Below are 18,609 nucleotides of genomic sequence, written 5' to 3'. Positions count from 1 at the left end.
AGTGGAGCCCTAGAGAGGGCAATTGCTGTACTCACTAGTGTCATAAAATGCTTGGAGGGTAAGATAGCCATTAATGTGGTGGAGGGGATAGAGGGGGCTTCATTCGACTGGTATAGTGGTATATTTGCCTTTTTTTTATTACATTTAGGCCACTCATTTATTTGCAACATGCCAAAGAAATGCCAGAAAGGGACATCCAACAGAGCAAGCTCCACACTGTGCCCGCTGAAGGGGATTCCTCGAGCCAGCTAAATGTGATACTGGGCACAGACAGCAATAGGCTGGAGCAAGATATGGTTAAGAGAATGGCATCAGATAAAGGAGAGGCCACGGAGGAGCAAGCAGAGGATAAGAATGTAATATCAGCATCCAATAAGATGCAAACTCAGGATAAGAGTGCCCCACCAGCACCCAAGGGGAAGGAAGCCAATGCAAAGACCATAGCCCAAGACCAAGCAAAACCAAAACCAAAAAAGGCCCCTGTGTCAACTAAGCCTGGTGCGCTGAGACCCACTACAAAAGGCAAGGTTCATCCCAGCCTCCCGATGCAGAACGTAGCCCCTCCCACAATGCAGAATGTCACGACTCAGGCTCCTACAGTGGCAGAAAAGAGAAGGCTGAGGATTGCCGATTTCAAGTCCGAGCCTCGGTGGGATTTTGAGGACCGCTATATCTTGGACAGTTCAGCCCCACAGTCGGTAAGCGATTACTATGTGTTCTGGCCACGTATACAGCTGGATGGTCTCCTATAAATCTACCTCCTTGTTAGCCTCCACATTAGTTTTTCCAAGTCACCTATTTTCATGGATTTCTTGATTAGCCTCTGGCATGGACAGGTAGCTACATGCAGAGGAGCTGCCCCGAGCTCAAATGAAGGAGGCATGTGTGGATTGTAAGGCAGGACGGAATTTGGCCTTTCATTCAAAACAATGAAGCTTAATATATAACTTTTGAGATATATATATCACCTTAACACATCTTGCCAGCCCAACCCTGGGATTAGCCTCTGACACAGGCCAATTGTATATATTTAGGAGGGGCAGTCCTTATTTTGCTGCAAAAAAAAAAAGAGAGAGAAAGAAATCCTTCCCCCCCATCCCTCTTCTATCCCACCAGAAATAAATCCCTCTGCCCCAGCGTACTGCCTGGTGGATCCCTGTTTTCCCACTCCGGCTGCGGCTGGGAGCCCCGGGGCCTTTAAATCACCCCCGGAGCTCCCAGCTGCAGAGGCGGCTGGGAGTCCTGGGGCTCAGCGGAGATTTAAAGGGCCCGGAGCTCTGCTGCTGTGGTGGTGGCGGCTGGAGCCCTGGGCCCTTTAAATCCTCCCTGCAGCGGCAGGAGCCCCGGGTCCTTTAAATTGCTGCCCAAGCCTGGCTGCCGGAGCCCCGGGGTAGCGGTGGCAGGGCTAGGGTGGTGCTTTACAGGGCCCGGGGCTCCGGCCACTGCAGGGAGCCCTGGGCCCTTTAAATCGCCAGCCTGGGGAAGCCGGTCCGGTCCGGCACACCATACTGGACCATATCGACTTACTTTCACCTCTGGATGAGGGAAACAAAAGGTTACACATAAAACAAAATCATAGAGACAAAACTTAACAGGCTAACCTCCTGTCTAAAGAAGTCTTATCTCACCCAAAGTCTACTGCAATGTTTCCAACCAAATCTGGTTGTGATCACATTTTCATGAATGTAAATACACTGCCCATTTACTTTCTAGGTGCAGGATGCTGGGGTGTCTTTTTTGTTCCCCAAATATAGTCCAGCAAACCTTTGAAGCATATCTCCATATAAGGTTCTCTTCCCGCACTGTGTTTTCCTTTCTGAAATTCTTATAATCTTTCAACATAGACAGGGGATGGGAGACCCACTGTGAATGAGACAGTACTTAATTTACTTTTCAACAGCGAACCCAGTGAATAAACATCCCTTGTCTGACAAAAAGCCTGCTTGTCAGCTCCGCCTTGATCCAGACTTTAAAACATATTTTCAGTACATGTACATAACTCCAACAGTATCTGTACATACATGTCACAATGATATGAATGACCAGTAAGAACTCCCATGACATTCTTTGGGGAACCAGAATGAACATACCAGAATCAGGATCCTGTAACCCGCCTTGCCAGTTGTTATTAAGGGATTCTTGGATTACAAATGGATCCCCAAATGAAAGTATTAACTTTGTCCCCATAGAAATCACGGTGCCCACTGCTCCAATACAGCCCCCTCTGGGGTGGAGAGCAGCGGCTGGCAGACCAGCACAAAGTGACACTGGGTAGCAGGTTATGACAGGAAGTTAAGGACACTTTATTCAGCTAAAACTACACAAAATTTCACTAGGCAGAACTTAATTGCTCACGTTGGATTTTGGCCAGCACAGGGGGGATGACATCCCTAGAGTCTTTTACAAAAAGTGTCAGGGGATCTTTAATGAACACATGTCGGGACCTCAAATTTTAGATTTCAAGTGGGTTCTAGCCCACGAAAGCTTATGCCCAAATAAATTTGTTAGTCTCTGAGGTGCCACAAGGACTGCTCGTCATTTTTACCCAAAATATGATCCATCACTCAGCCCCTAAGGATGTATAGATTCCGATAGTGAGTCTCAGGGGAGAAGCAGTGCTTGTTACTGACTCACCATCTCCTGCACATCTTGCTTCACTGGGTTTTCCCCTAGAAATCATCCACCCACCTATTATGCCACACTGGCCCTGTGTGAATTTAGGAGCTGTGACAAGCTCTAAAGCTAGAGCAGTGTAATGAAGCTGCCGGCAAAGAAGGAAAGACCTGAGTCGCTAGAGGCCAAACTGCTAGAGGTTAAACAACACTTTGCTGTTGATACAGTATTTGTATGAATGGCAGCAGGCCTATAGGAACATCCTGCACCGTTCTCTTCGCTGCACTCATAAAAACCGAGCAAATAGAATTAGGTGTGTCCTCGTTAGCACAAGAGAGGAGACTGGCAGCGCTTGCCCACACAGCGCAGAGTTTCCTCTGTTGGCGAAGCAGCGTCAAGTGGGGCTTTGCCCTCCGTCCTTCCTGCTTTGCTATTGCTGGGCTCAGAGGGTTGCGGATGCCTTCCAGGCCTCTGCCAGACCATTAGTCTTCATTTGCAGCTTTCAAAGCTATTCAGGAAATCCACCTGTGCACAGAGGCGGCTAGTAGCTGGAACCTGCTGGAACCCACACACCTTCTGCTTGTGGTGTTGTCTCATCTAGTGGCACCGAGACCATTTAAAGAGAGAGATCACATGAGTCGGCTCTACAGCCTTAGCTAAGAGTGAGTTAGCTTTTAGCTCATGCGGTAGAGGCTCATGCACTAAGCTCCCAAGGCCCCACGTTCGATCCCGCCGCCGACTGGGGTCTGTCGGTGTTACACTGGCACACACCGTGGTTGTCCCCATTGCCTTCAGTATTCACCAGGCTGGAGTCTGATCTCAGTGGAAGGCAGTGGAGTTTCTCAGAATGTACAGCTGAAATCAATGGGAGCTGTGGGTGCTTAGCACCACTGAAAGTCCAGCTCATACTGGTTCAATGTCTCTGTTTCCCCACCTGTAACATGACTTAATACTCATCTAACTCAAGAAGAAGGAGGCTCTGGTGATTATAGCCATTAAATGAGGGTAGCGCTCAGAAGCCCTGTGTTCTATGCCTAGCTTTGCCACAGACTTTCAGTGTTACCTTGGGCAAGTCACTTCACCTCTCTTTCTCATCGGTAAAATGGGGATAATAATTCTTCCTTTCTCCCACTCTTGGCTATCTTGACTAGTTAGATTGTAAGCTCTTTGGGGTCAGCGGTTGCCTGATTGTGTGTTAGTGGCACTGATCTCTAGGTGCTACCTTAATACAAATAACAATAACTCACATTAGCGGAGTGAGGCCATAGTGCTAGTGAAATTATCTGAGGAGCCTTGGACAGTAGATGCTGTCAGCGTGCAGAACCAGGGGTGAAAATCTCACAGACACAGAACTCTCCAGGCAGCCACCCAATCCAGTTTTTTCCCTATGTTCATGTGATGGTTGAGTAACAGACTCACATTCTGTGTGGAGGGGCCACAAAAGGGGACGTGTAACTCCAGCCAACCCATGGATTAGACTCAACACATCTCCCTTGTGGTTTGTTGACCTGCCGCTGGGTGGCAGAGGTGGGAGTCTCATGGATCCGAAGGCGACGGGCTGTGAGCGTCTGGCTGTGAGCGTCTGTGGCCCCTCCATGAGCTTTCCAAAGAACGCCTGCAGCGTTCACAGTCAAGGGTATGTCGCAATGATTTCCCTGCGTAGCTGAAAAGTGCCGATGAGCATGAATGCAGGGGAGGCTTGAGCAGCTGCCCTACAAGCATTAAGGTGCCTTTAACTAGCGCACTGCCTTGTGCAGAGTTTAGTTACTCTTCCAGTCAATGCTATAGCCTCAGAACTCAACCCACTGTGTACTGCAGTAATCCTTGACTAGGCTGTAAAGCTTCAGGGATGTGGAGCTGCACACGGAAGCTTGGGGCTTAAAGCCAACTTGCTGCAGGAAGTAACTAGATTTTGGGAAGTTTCTTCCTGCCAATCAGCACTCACTTTGCTGAGCTGCCCAAAGTGCAGCCTGAAGGGCTGATGTGGCTTGTGAGATTTGCTACAATGCCGGCCTAAGGCAGCCTCCTAAGCCCAGGGCCCTAACTTGCTGGAAAGGAGGAATTGAGCTGGGTGTAGGCGGAATCAAACCAGGGAACCGCTGAAGCTTAGGGTTACCATATTTGAACATTCAAAAATGAGGACACTCCCCCCAGCCCCACCCTAACGCCACTCCTTCCCCGCCCCCATTCCAACCCCTTCCCTAAAGTCCCCACTCCAACTCCGCCCCCTCCCTGCCCATTGGACCCCCTTCCCCAAATCCCCGCCCCGGCCCCACCTCCTCCCCTGAGTGCACTGCGTTCCCCCTCCTCCCTCCACCCTCCCAGCCATGCAAAACAGCTGTTTCGCGGTGCAAGCACTGGGAGCTAGGGGGAAAAGCGGGCACTCTCTCAAGTGATCAACATTCACTTTCTTTCTCGAATGATCAACATTCACTCTCTTTCTTGAATGATCAACTCTTCTTTGGGGAAAAATAATAATGGCAAAATCCTGGACGTTTTTAGATATTTAAAAATTCCTCCCGGACGGCAATTTAAGAACCAAAAAGCTGGACATGTCCGGGAAAATACAGACGTATGGCAACCCTACTGAAGCTAAATGCATGAGCCTCTACTGCATGAGCTAAAAACCACGTGGCCCTTAGCTAAGGCTGTAGAGCAGACTCATTAATCTGTAAGTGGTCTCGGTGCCACTAGAGGGGACCCAACATCACACTCAGGAGGTGTGTGGGTTACATAAGGAAGGGCTGGCCTGCAAGTTGCATGAGATGCAACTTCTGAAAGAGCAGTGCTGCAAACAGCCATATAGTCAGCTTGTGCTCAAGATCAGCCAGGCCACAGCTGCTCTTTGCCTGTAACAGTAGGGGAGGATTGAATTGATCAGGTGCAGGGTTCTGTTGCTACTGCACGCAAACAGGTGACTCCTGGTCATTGCAAGTAGAAGCACACTGAAGGGAGTGATGCTTTTATCTTCAGTTTTTAAAACGGGTTAATTCAGAGCTGACAGCTGCCTGCACTGTGGGAAGAGATGCAGAAAGCAGGGAGGCATGTAACCCAGTGGAAGCAGCCGTAAAGGGATGTGCACCACGGTGACTGACTGGGAGGCTGAAGTGGGGAGTGGCTCCAAGGAAAGGAGGTGTGGTTAGGGCCTGGGAAGATATGCACATTGAGAGCTCGTGCAAGGGGACGTCCAGCTGTGCATGGCATGAGCTCTGTGTCGAGGAGCATAAGGCCATGGAGGCCTCATTCAGGGCAGGGGGCAGCAAGCCCATTCAGCAAGACCTGGTCAGCCACTGCATCATAAAACCATAATGGCATTTTTCCGAGACAAGCACAAGTGCCCCTGGGTGGGTGGGTATTCTAGCTCACCCTGCGTCTGGAAGACTTTGGCTCTTAGCTGCTGCAGCATGAAGGCCCTAGCTCAGTCCCTGATGTGGCGGCCAAGATGGTGGCCATCATGTAACCCTAGTCTGCTTCCTTGCAACCCTGTCTTCTGTGCTTCCAGCGCTGCCCCGATGCCGTGAGGGCCAAAGCCACCAAGTCTGCCTGGCTGAGGGACCTTTTCCTGCCCAACATCACACTCTTCATAGACAGGAGACACTTCAATCACAGCGAGTGGGAACGTCTGGAGCATTTCAAACCACCGTTCGGCTTTATGGAGATGAATTACTCATGTGAGTCCGGCAGGGGGATGGTGGGCTGGGCTGGGCCTGCTCCCTCCCTGATGCTCACAAGGTGCCCTCTCCCCACTTGAAGTGCAGGGACAGAACTTCCGAGCTGAGACACACCCTCATTGGGCAAACACTGGTTCCTCCTGCTGGGACAGGGAGGTATCTTCCACTTCTTTGTCAGTTCCTGGAGCAGGCTAGTCCCCTCCATCAGCTCCCAATTTTGTGCTGATTCTGAGGCATGGGCCCTAATTCACCACTGCATTACGCCCATATAACCCCACTGAAGTCATGGCATTTCACTGAAGTCAAACAAGAGCAATGCAGTGGTGAATTGCAAAGACTATGGTGTTTTTTTGATGGCTCCTTTAGTTGAGGGACTCTTGAAGTAAATAGTGTATTTAGTATCCAAGAAGGTATGGGCAAGTATGCCAATAGGCAAGGCAGCAGCAGCCATGCTAGTTAGGATAACAGTTAGGTGAGCTGTCAGCCCTCATGCTCCAGGCCATAAACTGATTGCCAGTTGGGGTCAGGAAGGAATTTCCCTCCATGGTGTATTGTTGCCTTCCAAAGATGTGGAGGTGTTGCCTCTGGAGCATCCCATGTGGCCGCTGTTAGAGACAGGATAACAAGCTAGACAGCCCACAGGCTGGTTCACATATGGCACTTTCTCTGTGATCCCTTCCCAGCCTGAGAGCTCTCCCAAAATGCCCCATTCACTCATCCTCCTTGATGGAAAACCACCTGTCTGTGTTTCAGTGGTGAAGGAGGTCATAACGATGCTGCCACCCAACCCCTACCAGCAGGTCCTCCTGGCCAACAACACCAGGCAGAGGCCGACCTGTATCAGCTGTGCCGTGGTGGGGAACGGTGGGATATTAAACAACTCTGGAATGGGCCAGGAGATCGACTCCCATGACTACGTGTTCCGGTAAGAGATGCAGCTTCCTGTTACTTTCCTTTCTCCATCATGCACTTTTCTTTATCCCCCCACTTCCTTCTACACCCGTCTACTGCCTTTACAGAGATGATCCCACAAAAAAACTCCAGAGCCATGTTTTAACCATGTTTCCAAATCATTGCTACTGGCCTGCAAAGTCCAAGGCTAAATAACCTTTGTGCTCAACCTTATTCAAACCTCCCTGGTCTGTAGTTCAGACTGGAAATCTCATAGGGACGGGCTTTATTATGCTATTCCCAGGTCGTCTTATTTCTGGCTGGGACAAAAAAGTATAGCTGTGGCTGTGGTATTGTGTCACTTCCAGTGCCACACTGGGACCCACAAGTGCAGAGATTGCAAGTGAAAATGGGGGTGGGAGTCCAAAACAAAGTGCGAACAGCATGTTTCTGAGCCTCAGGGAAGGTTCCATCTGGATTCATTTCCCGCTGTGGCTGTCCACCCCAGAGTGTGAGGTGGTTCCTAGGTGGCTCAGGTTCAATGGTAGTTTTGGCTCAAGGTTATTTTGGCCAAACCAGTTCCCCCAGTCCTGCTGTGAATGCCAGCCCAGTGATTCAACCAATACGCTGCTGACTTTGCAATTCTGTTTGATTTTTCTGGCCCAGGGTGAGTGGGGCCGTGATCAAAGGTTACGAAAAAGACGTGGGAACAAAAACGTCCTTCTATGGATTCACAGCCTTCTCCTTGGTGGCCTCTATTGTGACGCTGGGGAGCAAATTCAGCAAGATCCCAATGGGAAAAGTAAGTCAGGCACGTGACGTGTGTACACGTGCCCTTGGCAAGGTGCTGCTTTGCCTGTGGCCTGCGTTTCTGATCCTGACCCATGTGAAGGGCAACAGGGCAGAGGTAGCATCTGAGGTCACAGCAGAGTTAGCCCAGGTCTGGACGCCTGGGTCTGGGAACCCGAGTTAGCCCAGTCAAGTGTCCACACTGGCAAGGGACACTTGAGTCATTCCAAGTAGCTATGGCCAAACTGGTGCTGCACTAGCCCAACTTAGGTGTGAGGGTACAGATCTACAAAGGTATTTAGGGTCCTAACTCCCACTGAGTGAGGCACCTTGGAGGAGCTGGGCTTAGGAGTGCTGGGGGGGTAGCCCAGGGTTCTGAGCACTGCACTAAGCTGTGTTGCTCTAGTTGTTTTGCAGTGTGCTGTGGAAATGCTCTGAGCCAGCCAACACAGTAAAGCAAAGCACCCCCGGCTTGCTACGCTCCTCACTTCCATGGCCTCTGTCCCGGCCGGTAGCACGGCATGGATCCAACTCAAGACCGTGACCTGTTCCAGCTGTTGGCATTAATGCAACTCCATTCTGCCCTATATCACTCCAAGTTAGAGGCTTTTGGCTTGCAGCCACCTTGTGCTGTGATTTTTGTCAGCTCCCTTAGCTGAGTGGAGATGGGTTGGGTCAATACTTGGATGGCAAGTCTTCATGGAACGCTCAAGTGCTGTAGAGAAGCTATGTTGGATCGCTCTTCTGTCTGAGTCAGCCATGACCTGGCATGGTGGTAGGGTGCCATGCGATACTGGATGTGCCTCTTTGGGAGGAGACATCATACTGAGGCCCTGACCATCTGTGGTCATTAAACATCTATTTACATTTATTTTGGCAAGAGCTAGGCACTAATCCCAGTGTCATGCCCGGATTATGTTTCATCTACTTATCCACCCACCTGCAATTTCAGTTTGAAATAGTGTTCTTCACTTCCTATTCTAAAGCACTAGGCAGTGTTGTTGTAGGCTGCTAAACAGCTACTGTAATTAATCCCAGAGGTGGATGATGTGATCTGTGTTCATAGCTGATCACTGTATAGCGGTTTGGGCACCTTCGAGGTGAAATATGCCATACAGGTGTGAGATCACATTACTGAATTTTGCTCCGATGTCTGGGTTACTGGGGAAAATCCAGTGGAAGCTGTGGGGTGGAAGTTGGCCTTGGATCACTTTTCAGTTCAATCGAATCTAATTTTTTCTAACTGACTTGAGAGGTTGTCAGTCTGGGGGTTGGGAACAGACATCAGGGTCATGACTGGAGCTGAGTAAACAATTGATTTTTCAGTTCTGTGGCCAAACTGAAAAATCTCCCCAAAAACTAGTTTCAGGTCGACCTGAAACAATTTTTGTTCATTTTCTCTTGGGGTGGTTTTTACTGTTTTTTGTTTGTTTGTTCTTTATAATAAATCTAGCTACATTTCTAAATGAAACATTGTTTTAATATGTTTCCAGGGGATATAATTAGCAACAGGTGACCTTGGCTCTGTGCCCAAGAATCATAGCGAATCCGGGCTCTTGTTTGCTATTAATTGTTAATGCTCATCTCCCTCTCATGTCAGCCACTAACTCTTCCTTGGTGGGTTTTCTAGGAGATCAAGTACCTTCACTTCCTGGAGGGCACCAGGGATTTTGAGTGGCTGAAGGCTCTCCTGCTGAACAAGAACGTCAGGAAGGGATTTTTGGATGAGTATGGGTAAAACAGGCTGCCATATACCCTGTCCTTGAATAGTGAAGCTTGCTGCAGCCTCACCTCCCTTTGTGCAGAGCTGCATGAAAAATTCCCCTTGTAATTTCATTTGGAGAAGTCAGACTTCCCATCTGCTCCTTTGTGCATTGCTGCAGGAACGGCCGTCACATGCTGCCCCTGAAGTGGCTGCATGTCAGTGATGGGTGTCTGAATGCTGCAGCCTGTACATCAGTAGCTTGTAAAAGACTTTGTGATTCTCCTGAATGAAATGTGCTGTTTAGAGCTGCGTGAAGTTTTTCAACTGAAACTTTTTTCCAGCAAAAAAACTGCAGATTTGGGTCAACCAAAATATTTCCCAAGTTTGTGCAGATTTGGGCAAATTGTTTTGGTTGAGGAAAAACCAAAAAAGGAAAAATCTGAAAACGTGGAAACATTTATTTCATGTTTTTTGACATTTTCAAAATGAAACGTTTTGACTTTTTGATTTGAATTCACCTTTAACCATATTCATTTATTTATTTTAACTTAAAGGGGGAAAATATCTCAACATCAACATGAACCATTTCCTTCTGGGTCAATCTACACATTTTATTCAACCCCAAACTAGTATTTTTATAAATTTTTTGATGCATTGAAAATTCTAAAACAAATTCAGTTTCAGTTTGACACTATCTGAATTTTTTCTTTGAGCTTTTCAGAGCTGCCGGTGACATGAAAAACCCATTATGGGCACATCTTTATTGTTGTTATTTTTTCCTTTATCCCCCATTGAGGGATCAGGGCCCCATTGTTTTAATTCCTGTACACACATGCCATGAAAAGATGGCCCCTGCCCCAAATTGCTTATATTATAAAGCTACAAGAAGGTGAAGATTTTGCGCTGTTCTGGGAAATGCTCCAGAATAAGTTAGCATAATTTCTGTCTGTTTCATCTCTTAGCAGCGTGCATGATGGGGCCTGATTATTTTCACAAAGTGAAATGTGTGGTTAGAGCACTCACCTATTTCCATTCCCTTCCCTAGGCACAGACCACGGGACAGATTCAGTAAGGATTTCAATCTGGACAATTATCTGGTCATTCACCCTGATTTCCTCAGATACACGAAAAACAGGTCAGTAGCAGGGGGTTATTTGCCATGGCGAGTGCCATTTGTCAGACTGTCTCTGAAAGGCTGCTTGCTGGATTCTGTCTTCTTCATTCTTTCATCCCCGCCCTCTGCCTCACAATCCCAATCATATAGTGGGTGAAATTGACTCACATACAGAGAGCAAACACAAGTAATACTTAAGCAGAACTTCAGTGTCGTCTAGCACTCATGCTGGCCCTCTACCAAGGAGTGGATTTCACCCATAAGAAGCTGAGAGACGGAGACGGAATGACTACAGGGCAGTTTGCTTTTCAACATACAAGAGAAAAGAGTATTGAATTTGGCCCATCAGAACAAATTAATGCCCTGATCCTGCCAATGGATTAGTGTAGGTGGAACCCCTGCATCCACGCAGAGTTCCTCTGAAGTCAAATTGCAGGATCAGGGCCAAATTGTCTGGTGTCCTGCTTTTGACAGAGGCCAGTGCTAGATATTTCAATAGAAACCATAAACCCCCTAAAATGAACTTTCTTCCTGACCCTGCCAGCATTCTATGTCTTGAAGGATGAGGATGGATAATTTTTTATTACTACGCTAACTAGTGTGATTGCCACTGCTATTCTTTTATAATTGTCTAATCTTTTTTAGAAACCTACAGAGTGATTTGCCGTGGTAACGTCCACACGTAGCAGGTTCCATGTGTAGGAAAAACTACTTCCTTTGCCCCCCCCTTCAAAACATGTTGCCTTTCAATTCCTTTGAGTGCCCACCTGTGCTTAGATCCTGGGAAGGCAAACTGCAGCCCAAATGGACCATCCTTTATGTTACAGACATCAGCCATAGCTCCTCTGACTCTGCTCCTTTCCAAGCTAAAGAGTGCTAGAACTTTATTGTTTCCTATCTCGTGTCTCTGATCAATGCATCATTACACAAAACACACAGGGCCCCCAACAGCTTTCATTCCCCTTCTCTGAGCCTCTTCTACAACTGCTCTTTGCGTCCTACAAGTGGATAGGATCATGGGATACCTGACCAGTGCAACGCCCCGTAAATGCTATCCAGGAGACTCCCTATGTGTGTGTGTGCATCATACCGTCATGGATGAGATCAACTTTAGACACCAGCCCCACAAAGCCAGTATTTCTGATGGATGGGGCACCATTGTTGCAGCCATGTGTGGCAGTCCCATGTTGTTTTCAGAGGTGGTACTTCCTGATGGGACTCCATGCATCATGGAGCTATTCATTCACCCAATCTTCAGGACAAACACCCCACCCCTCTGTGCGGGGAAAGGACGGTAAGTCCTGTTAGGCAACTGGGGGAGTAATTCTGAGCTCTATAGAAGCACATAGTGAGCCCAGAGTCAGGATGAGTCAAGGCTTGTTGGAGTGCACAGTGGCAAATTAATCACAGGGCCCATGCTCAGGGGCACTGGTCAACTGGGGGCTCCCAGAAAAAATCCACTGCCCAGAACTTGGGCGGCCAGGCAGGTGGGGAAGCCCCCATGTCCTGACCCTGCTCCCCAGCAGAAGCCGCGGGATGCAGGAAGACCCAGCACACCCCACTCCGACCCCATCCCTGGTAGCAGGTGTGGGACAGCAGGGGAAGACCCAGTACCCGCACACCCCGCCCCCGAGTTTGTCCCTGGCAGAAGCAACAGGGCGGCAGGGGAAACTCCCATGCCCGACCCACACTCCAGCAGAAGCGCCAGGCAGGTGGGGCAGGAGAAGCCACAGTGCCCCAACCCTGGTCCCCCCGCAGAAGCACGGGGAGTGGAGGGGGAAGCCCCAGCATCCGGATCCTTGCTGCGGCCCTGGGACTGGAGGAGCTTTCACTCTTCCTGCTGAGGCCCTGATGTGGCACAGGGACAGAGCTTCTCTGGTCTTGGGGCCACGTGATGGGGAGGGCAAAAAGGAGTAAACGGGTTGGGGGCCACAGTGTGGGGGGGGGGCAGAATCCGGGGGACGCTGGGTGGGACAGGGATGGGGCCCAGGGGAAGAGGCACAAAAGGGTGGGGGTCATGGGGGGGGACTGTAGGTGGAAGGGGTGGGGAGAGGGCCACCCACTTACTCTGCCTCAGGGCCCCAGGAAACCGTAATCTGCCTCTGGGAGTGCAGCATCTCAGAGGGGTGGAGGTGCATGTGGGTGAGAGAGACCCCCCAACTTTCCAGCTGTCTGGCCTGATTTTGTGGTTGGACCAAATCAGTGCTTAATTTGTAATGAAAGAAGTCCTGGGGCTCAAGCAATTTTTGTACTTTCATAACTGAAGCGGCAAGCCCAGAGGTGCCGGGGCTATGAACTGCCAAGCCTAGATGTGCCAAGGCTCAGCCCTGGCAAGCCCTGGCACAAATTAAGCACTGGACCAAACCTGAATCAAAGGTTGGCTGACCCTTATCTCAATGTTGAAATGCTCAACATACTGTGGGCAGCACTGGCCTTCAGAATGTGTGCATCATGAATCAGACACAGGGGGAGGGACAGGCTGCCTCCCCAATCAAGCCATCACACCTGGAGACCATGCTCCTCCTTCTTATGTCCTGCTGCAGGTTTCTGAGATCCGAAAGTCTGGATAAGTCCTACTGGGCACTATACAGACCCACCACAGGGGCCTTCTTACTGCTGACTGCCCTCCATCTCTGTGACCGGGTAAGGGCTCCAGAGGGCTACTGATCCCCACCACACTGCCTGGGATGGGCAAAAGGCAGTGTCCCGTAGTCCCTAGCTGGTGAGAGGGAGCTTGTATGGTGGATTGAGCATGGGGCTGGTAGCCAGGAACTCCATTCTAATCCAGCTCTGCCACCGAATTCTTCTCTGGGCTTGGGTTAGTCATTTAGGGCCTGATTTTCAAAAGCACTGAGCACCTGCAACTCCTGTGGGCTTCCTTTGGGGTTGTGAGTGCTCAGCACTAAGGAAAATCAGGGGCCCTTAACTTTGCCATTTCTCCATCTGAAAAATGTATTATAAGCTTCATAAACAATGAGAGTTTGGACTCTGTGAAAACTGAGTGAGGAACTCACAATGGGGCCTAATAATAAAAATGTATGGGATAGGTGCTTCTTGCAAAACAGACCTGTCTGTCAAACCTAGGATTTTACTCCTTGAAGATTTAAGTCTCCTGATTATATTGTCTCAGGAAGATCATATTCCTGAAAGACCCATGGGAAAGGCACTCAGCCTCTGGGTATGCTCAAGGACGGGGGAAGGAATGGGATGAAGGGGCATGGTACGAGTCATGCATCAGCACCTGGGTTGGCCAGTTAAGGAACTACATTGCAGACTGACCTGGTGGCAGACAGTCTAAGTGTCCCAGTGACTTGGGGACAAGACAAATGGCAAAAACACCCCTATGGGTTAAGAAGACCTGACCTGATCCTCCACTTGTGCGGCTGGGAGCGTAACTCCCCTGACTTCCAAGGCATTGGTGTGAGAGCAGAAGGACAATCTTTGGAGTGAAAGTTCCTAGCTTGGTCTGGCTGGAACCCTACATACAACAATCTGGGAGGCAAACTGCCCCTTGCCCCAGCTACAGGGACCCCACACTTACCTCTCCATTTGGAAGCAGCTCCCCTCTCTGATAGCCATGCCCTCCAAGCTCTGTTTCCCCCACCCCTCCAGCCCCGGACTTCCACATTTCTGAAGCCCTCTAACCCATTGGACTCTTCTGGCTTTTCCAGGTGAGCGCCTATGGCTTCATCACAGATGGCTACCAGAAGTATTCGGATCACTATTATGACAAGGAGCGGAAACGTCTGATCTTCTACACCAATCATGACTTCGATCTGGAGCGAAGGGTGTGGAAAAAACTCCACGATGCAAATGTCATGAAACTCTACCAGCGATCCTGACCTGGGGCCAAAGGGACATTGGTTGGAGAGTTTGACCCTCTCTGGCAAAAGGGTCATATGGGAAAGAAACTTGAAAGGCAGGGGTGCGTCCTGACTTCAAGTCATATTCTACTTCTTTTCATGAAGGTATGTTAATTCTTTGGCACGGAAATCTTCTGTCTCAGGGCGTTGGTTCCAGTAATATGCACCCCATGCACCTCGGCAACAGGCCAGGAAAGAAGCACTAAGCAAACAGCAAGGACCTTCCCATCTCAGACCACACATGTAGCCGGTGCAGGGCTGATTGTTACTCTAGGGGCTACAAAAGTCATTGTCAGTTCTTTGGTTTGCAGCGCTGTCATTGGGAGAGAGGATTCCAAGTTGGAGGGATCTTGAATGTTTCCATCTAGAAGCCTTTTGCTAGCAGCAGACATATCAATGGAGTTCGGAACTGGCATTCAGCTGGGTTTCTTGGGAGAGGTGCAGCAGTCATTGAGGACAGGGAGTCTGCTTGGACTGCTGTGGTGAGCCCCAATTGCATGGTGCATCAAGAGTCCCATTTAACACCCCTGCTTGAGCCCACAGAATAACCATTGCCCTGCTCCCCACTCTTCTGCTGAAGCTCATGTGTCCCCATCCATCCCTCTGAGTAATTGGTGGGAGATTGTTTTGGGGAGGGGGATTTGTTCCTGAGCTCAGCCCAAGTCGATCCAGCCCTGATTGTCCCACTCTGGTTTAGCTCTTTTTTGCCTGTGTGCAATTAGACTGCTCCCATCGAAATGGGGCTAGTTTTTTTCCAGGCGGTTACCAATGTGGTCTAATGGTTAGTGCTTGGGAATTTGGCACCAGGACTCCAGGGTTCAATTCCTGATTCTGCCTTGTGATCTTGAGAAAGTCACATATCCTTTCTTTGCCTTGGTTTATAGTCAGTAAAATGGGTATAAAAAGGTTTTCTTTCTTAAGGGACTTGTGACTAGGGCTGCATCAATAACTGGCTTTTTGGCTTGCTGGCCGAAAATTGTTTTGGTTTGACCTGAAACAAAAATATTTTTTTCAGCAAACTGAAAAAAGTGAAAAAAAAACATTTTATTTCAGGTTGAAAAAATGTTCCCATCAACCCAGCAATAAATATTGTGTTTCATTTTTGAGTTTAACCTTTAAAAACATGAAGTAAAATTCTAAATGAAAAGTTGTTTTGAACTGAAAAAATCTGTTTCTGTTTTGGGGGATTTTTTTGTTTGTTTTTGCTTTTTTAGACCAAAACAATTTGGTGAGTTTGACACGAATTCGCGAAATGTTTCAGTTGACCTAAACCTGCATTTTTTTTTTAGCAAAGAAAAGTTTCAGCCCAAAGATTTTGCCCAGCTCTACTTACGAGGCTGAACTAGCAGAATAGCTCTGGGAGCTCCTCTGGCAGAAGATCCTAGAGAATGACGCTGTATTATCAATATAATACTCTTAGCTCTAGACGTTTAGGCCACATCTACATTAGCACTTATGTCAGCAAGACTTTTGTCTCTCAGAGGTGTGAAAAAGGCACCCCTGTGAGCGACATAGGCTTTGCCAGCAAAAGCACTCGTTTGCACAGTGCTATGTTGGTGGGAGATGCTCTCCCACCGGCATAGCTACCGCTGCTCATTGGGGGTGGCTTAATTACGCCGGTGAATGGTGCGCGGGGTAAGATGATCTGTTCTTGCTGCAGTCAGTGGGCCCCATCTGATGAATCGTCCTCACTCGTTTGGGGCCCAGTCCTGTTCTAATGGGCGGTTGAGGTGCTCAGCACCTTGTCAGACACGCTCAGGATCTCCTAGGATCAGGCACTCACAGAAGTTAGCACCTCCCAGATATTTCAAGGCAAACGATTGTGGTAATTCCTTGCCCCACCGCTCATCGCTGAGTGTCATATAGAGACGGCAAAGCTGGGACCTGCTATACGCTAGACGGGGTTTGCAGCCGAACGACGCAGCTGTGTTTTGGCTAGGGAGGCTTTTGCTCATTGCAACCTCAAGAGAAACGTGTTTATTTCACTCACCCACACGCACGCTCCAGCAAACCCAACCACTTTAATGCTCTGCAGAAATTGGTGGGGGGAGGGGCAGGGATGTGGGGACGTTCCTATTAACACTCTGGCTGCGAGTGACATGACTTTCCTTTACCAGGCCGTTCTGCAGGACCACGGAAATGCCACTGAGGGAAGCACCTGAGTTCTAAGGGGAGGAATTTCAGATCTGTTTGGCAACGCAAATTGTCACCGTCATCTGGCCAGCTCGACCCAGAGTTGTTTCACTATTTTTATACATATGCTTTACAAAGGGTGACCAGCTTCACACCTTGGTCTGTCAAACCATTTATTCGTGTTTATGAAGGCTGGGTGTGGCCTCTGCTGGCGGCTCCCTGGGGCTTCTCAGCTACCCTTGGGATCCCCATTGGAGTTGCGATGAAACGTGCAGTGTCAGCTGTTGTGAATGTTTTGCACAGCCCCCAAAGCTGCTCTAAGGAGACAATTCTCGGCACACCAAAGCTGCACCTATCCAGCTTGACCCTTTAAAGGTCTGATCCAGAGCCCACTAGAGTTAATGGAAAGACTTCTATTGATTTCAATGAGCTTTGGATCATGCCTTTAGCCCTTCTAGGGTACTGTGACTGGGTCCTGTTTGTCAGTAATCCCTCAGTTGTCTGGATCTACCCTGGGCGTGGGGGAAATGTACTGGCCTTGTCTACATTGGGATTAGCCCACCCTCGAGCCAAGCGTAGGCAGGGGTAAGTTCCACCAGTGCAAATCAAGGCTTTGCTTGTACCACGCAGGACTTTACCATGTGCTGATGGCAAAGTGGTTTAAAGGTGTTTCCTTTCTCAGCGCAGGGAGTCCAGATCAGCCGCCATAGTCCAGGTGTGTATTCAGAAGGAGGGAAGAGAAGGTTTAAATCCCTCCCCCCTGTAGATGAGGCTGAAATAGGGCTGTGTAGGGCGCAGGTGAGGACAGACGATATCGCTCCAAAGATGCCAGCATACCACTAGACCCGCAGGTCTGACTCTCTTCTCTTATACCCAGTATAGCTCCAGTGGAGTTGTCCCTGATTTACATCAGTATCAGAATTCGGCCTGACCCCCCACCCCTGCACGCTGATTGGGACAATCTCATCTTCCATTCTCAAAGGAAGCCCATTCTCATGCTGAACACGCCTGGCTTTCCCAGCCCCGGCAGCCCGCCCCACTCTTCTTGGGAAGGCCCCCCAGACTTTGAGCTCTCAGGAGGGTGGCAAGGAATCATTGTTCCTTACCGGCAGTGTCTGGGCCATGCCGAATTGCTCCAGGTTGCTAGGTGACCGTCTCTGCGCTGTTATTCTTCAAAGTGAATAGGGCCTTTTTATTCCCAAGAAGTTGGAAGAAGTTTCTCTGTCGCCTGCCCTCCCCTCCTCCTCTTCTCTTCCCTCCTTTCTTTTCTCTGCTGGCAAGAGGGGATTAGGGTATGTGAGGGGAGGAGGGGTACAGTCACCAATGAGGGCCAGAAAAGCATTAGCCACAAGGCCCAGCCTGAGTCAAGGGCAATCCAGGGCACCGGGCTAGGAACACTGCAAACGGCTGGTGCCCAGGGGCCTTTCCAACACTGGGCCTCAGGCACCCTTCTCAGCAGGCACAAGACAGGAATCCTCCCTTTTTACAGCTCACCACCTGACCCCCGTCCTCCCCAACAAGGCTCACATCAGCCCGTGTCTCCTCGCCATAGCTAATGTGGGGTACACTGTGGCTATGGTGGGGAGAAGATGGATGAGCACGAGGAGCCTTAACACATGAGAGACAGACAGAGCTGGATGGGGAAGGACGTAAGTGTAAGCTCCCCCGCGAGCCAGTCCACAAGGCTCTGCCAACGGAGGCTCCAACCTGCACCCCTCCTGGTCTGGACCCCGCATAGCTCTGGCCACACAGTGCAGGGCTAAGGTGCCATTCCAGTCCTGAAACCCCACACAGCTCTGTCAACGCACCTCAATCCTCACCTGCAGTGAC

At 49.4% G+C, this 18,609-nt stretch overlaps 1 protein-coding gene across 2 annotated transcripts; it reads left to right on the top strand.

The window, feature by feature from the left end:
- The first annotated feature begins 153 nt into the window (after positions 1–153).
- Positions 154–16,821, top strand: ST6GALNAC1 (ST6 N-acetylgalactosaminide alpha-2,6-sialyltransferase 1). Of its 2 annotated transcripts, XR_013347957.1 has the most exons (9): positions 154–698; positions 6,116–6,284; positions 7,038–7,209; positions 7,842–7,977; positions 9,595–9,698; positions 10,715–10,804; positions 13,327–13,426; positions 14,455–15,128; positions 16,764–16,821. XR_013347957.1 is itself a non-coding variant. In XM_077833887.1 (8 exons), the coding sequence occupies exons 1-8, from the start codon at positions 180–182 to the stop codon at positions 14,623–14,625; spliced, it is 1,461 nt and encodes a 486-aa protein (XP_077690013.1). In that variant the 5' UTR covers positions 154–179; the 3' UTR covers positions 14,626–15,720. The 2 variants fall into 2 exon arrangements, 1 of the variants encoding a protein (XP_077690013.1); XM_077833887.1 differs by lacking the exon at positions 16,764–16,821 and having other exon boundaries at positions 14,455–15,720.
- The last annotated feature ends 1,788 nt before the right edge of the window (positions 16,822–18,609 follow it).

This window comes from Eretmochelys imbricata, chromosome 14 (assembly GCF_965152235.1).
Source record: "Eretmochelys imbricata isolate rEreImb1 chromosome 14, rEreImb1.hap1, whole genome shotgun sequence".
NCBI lineage: Eukaryota > Metazoa > Chordata > Testudines > Cheloniidae > Eretmochelys > Eretmochelys imbricata.
The sequence above is the reverse complement of the archived record's forward strand: the minus strand, read 5'-3'. Positions and strand labels throughout refer to the sequence as shown.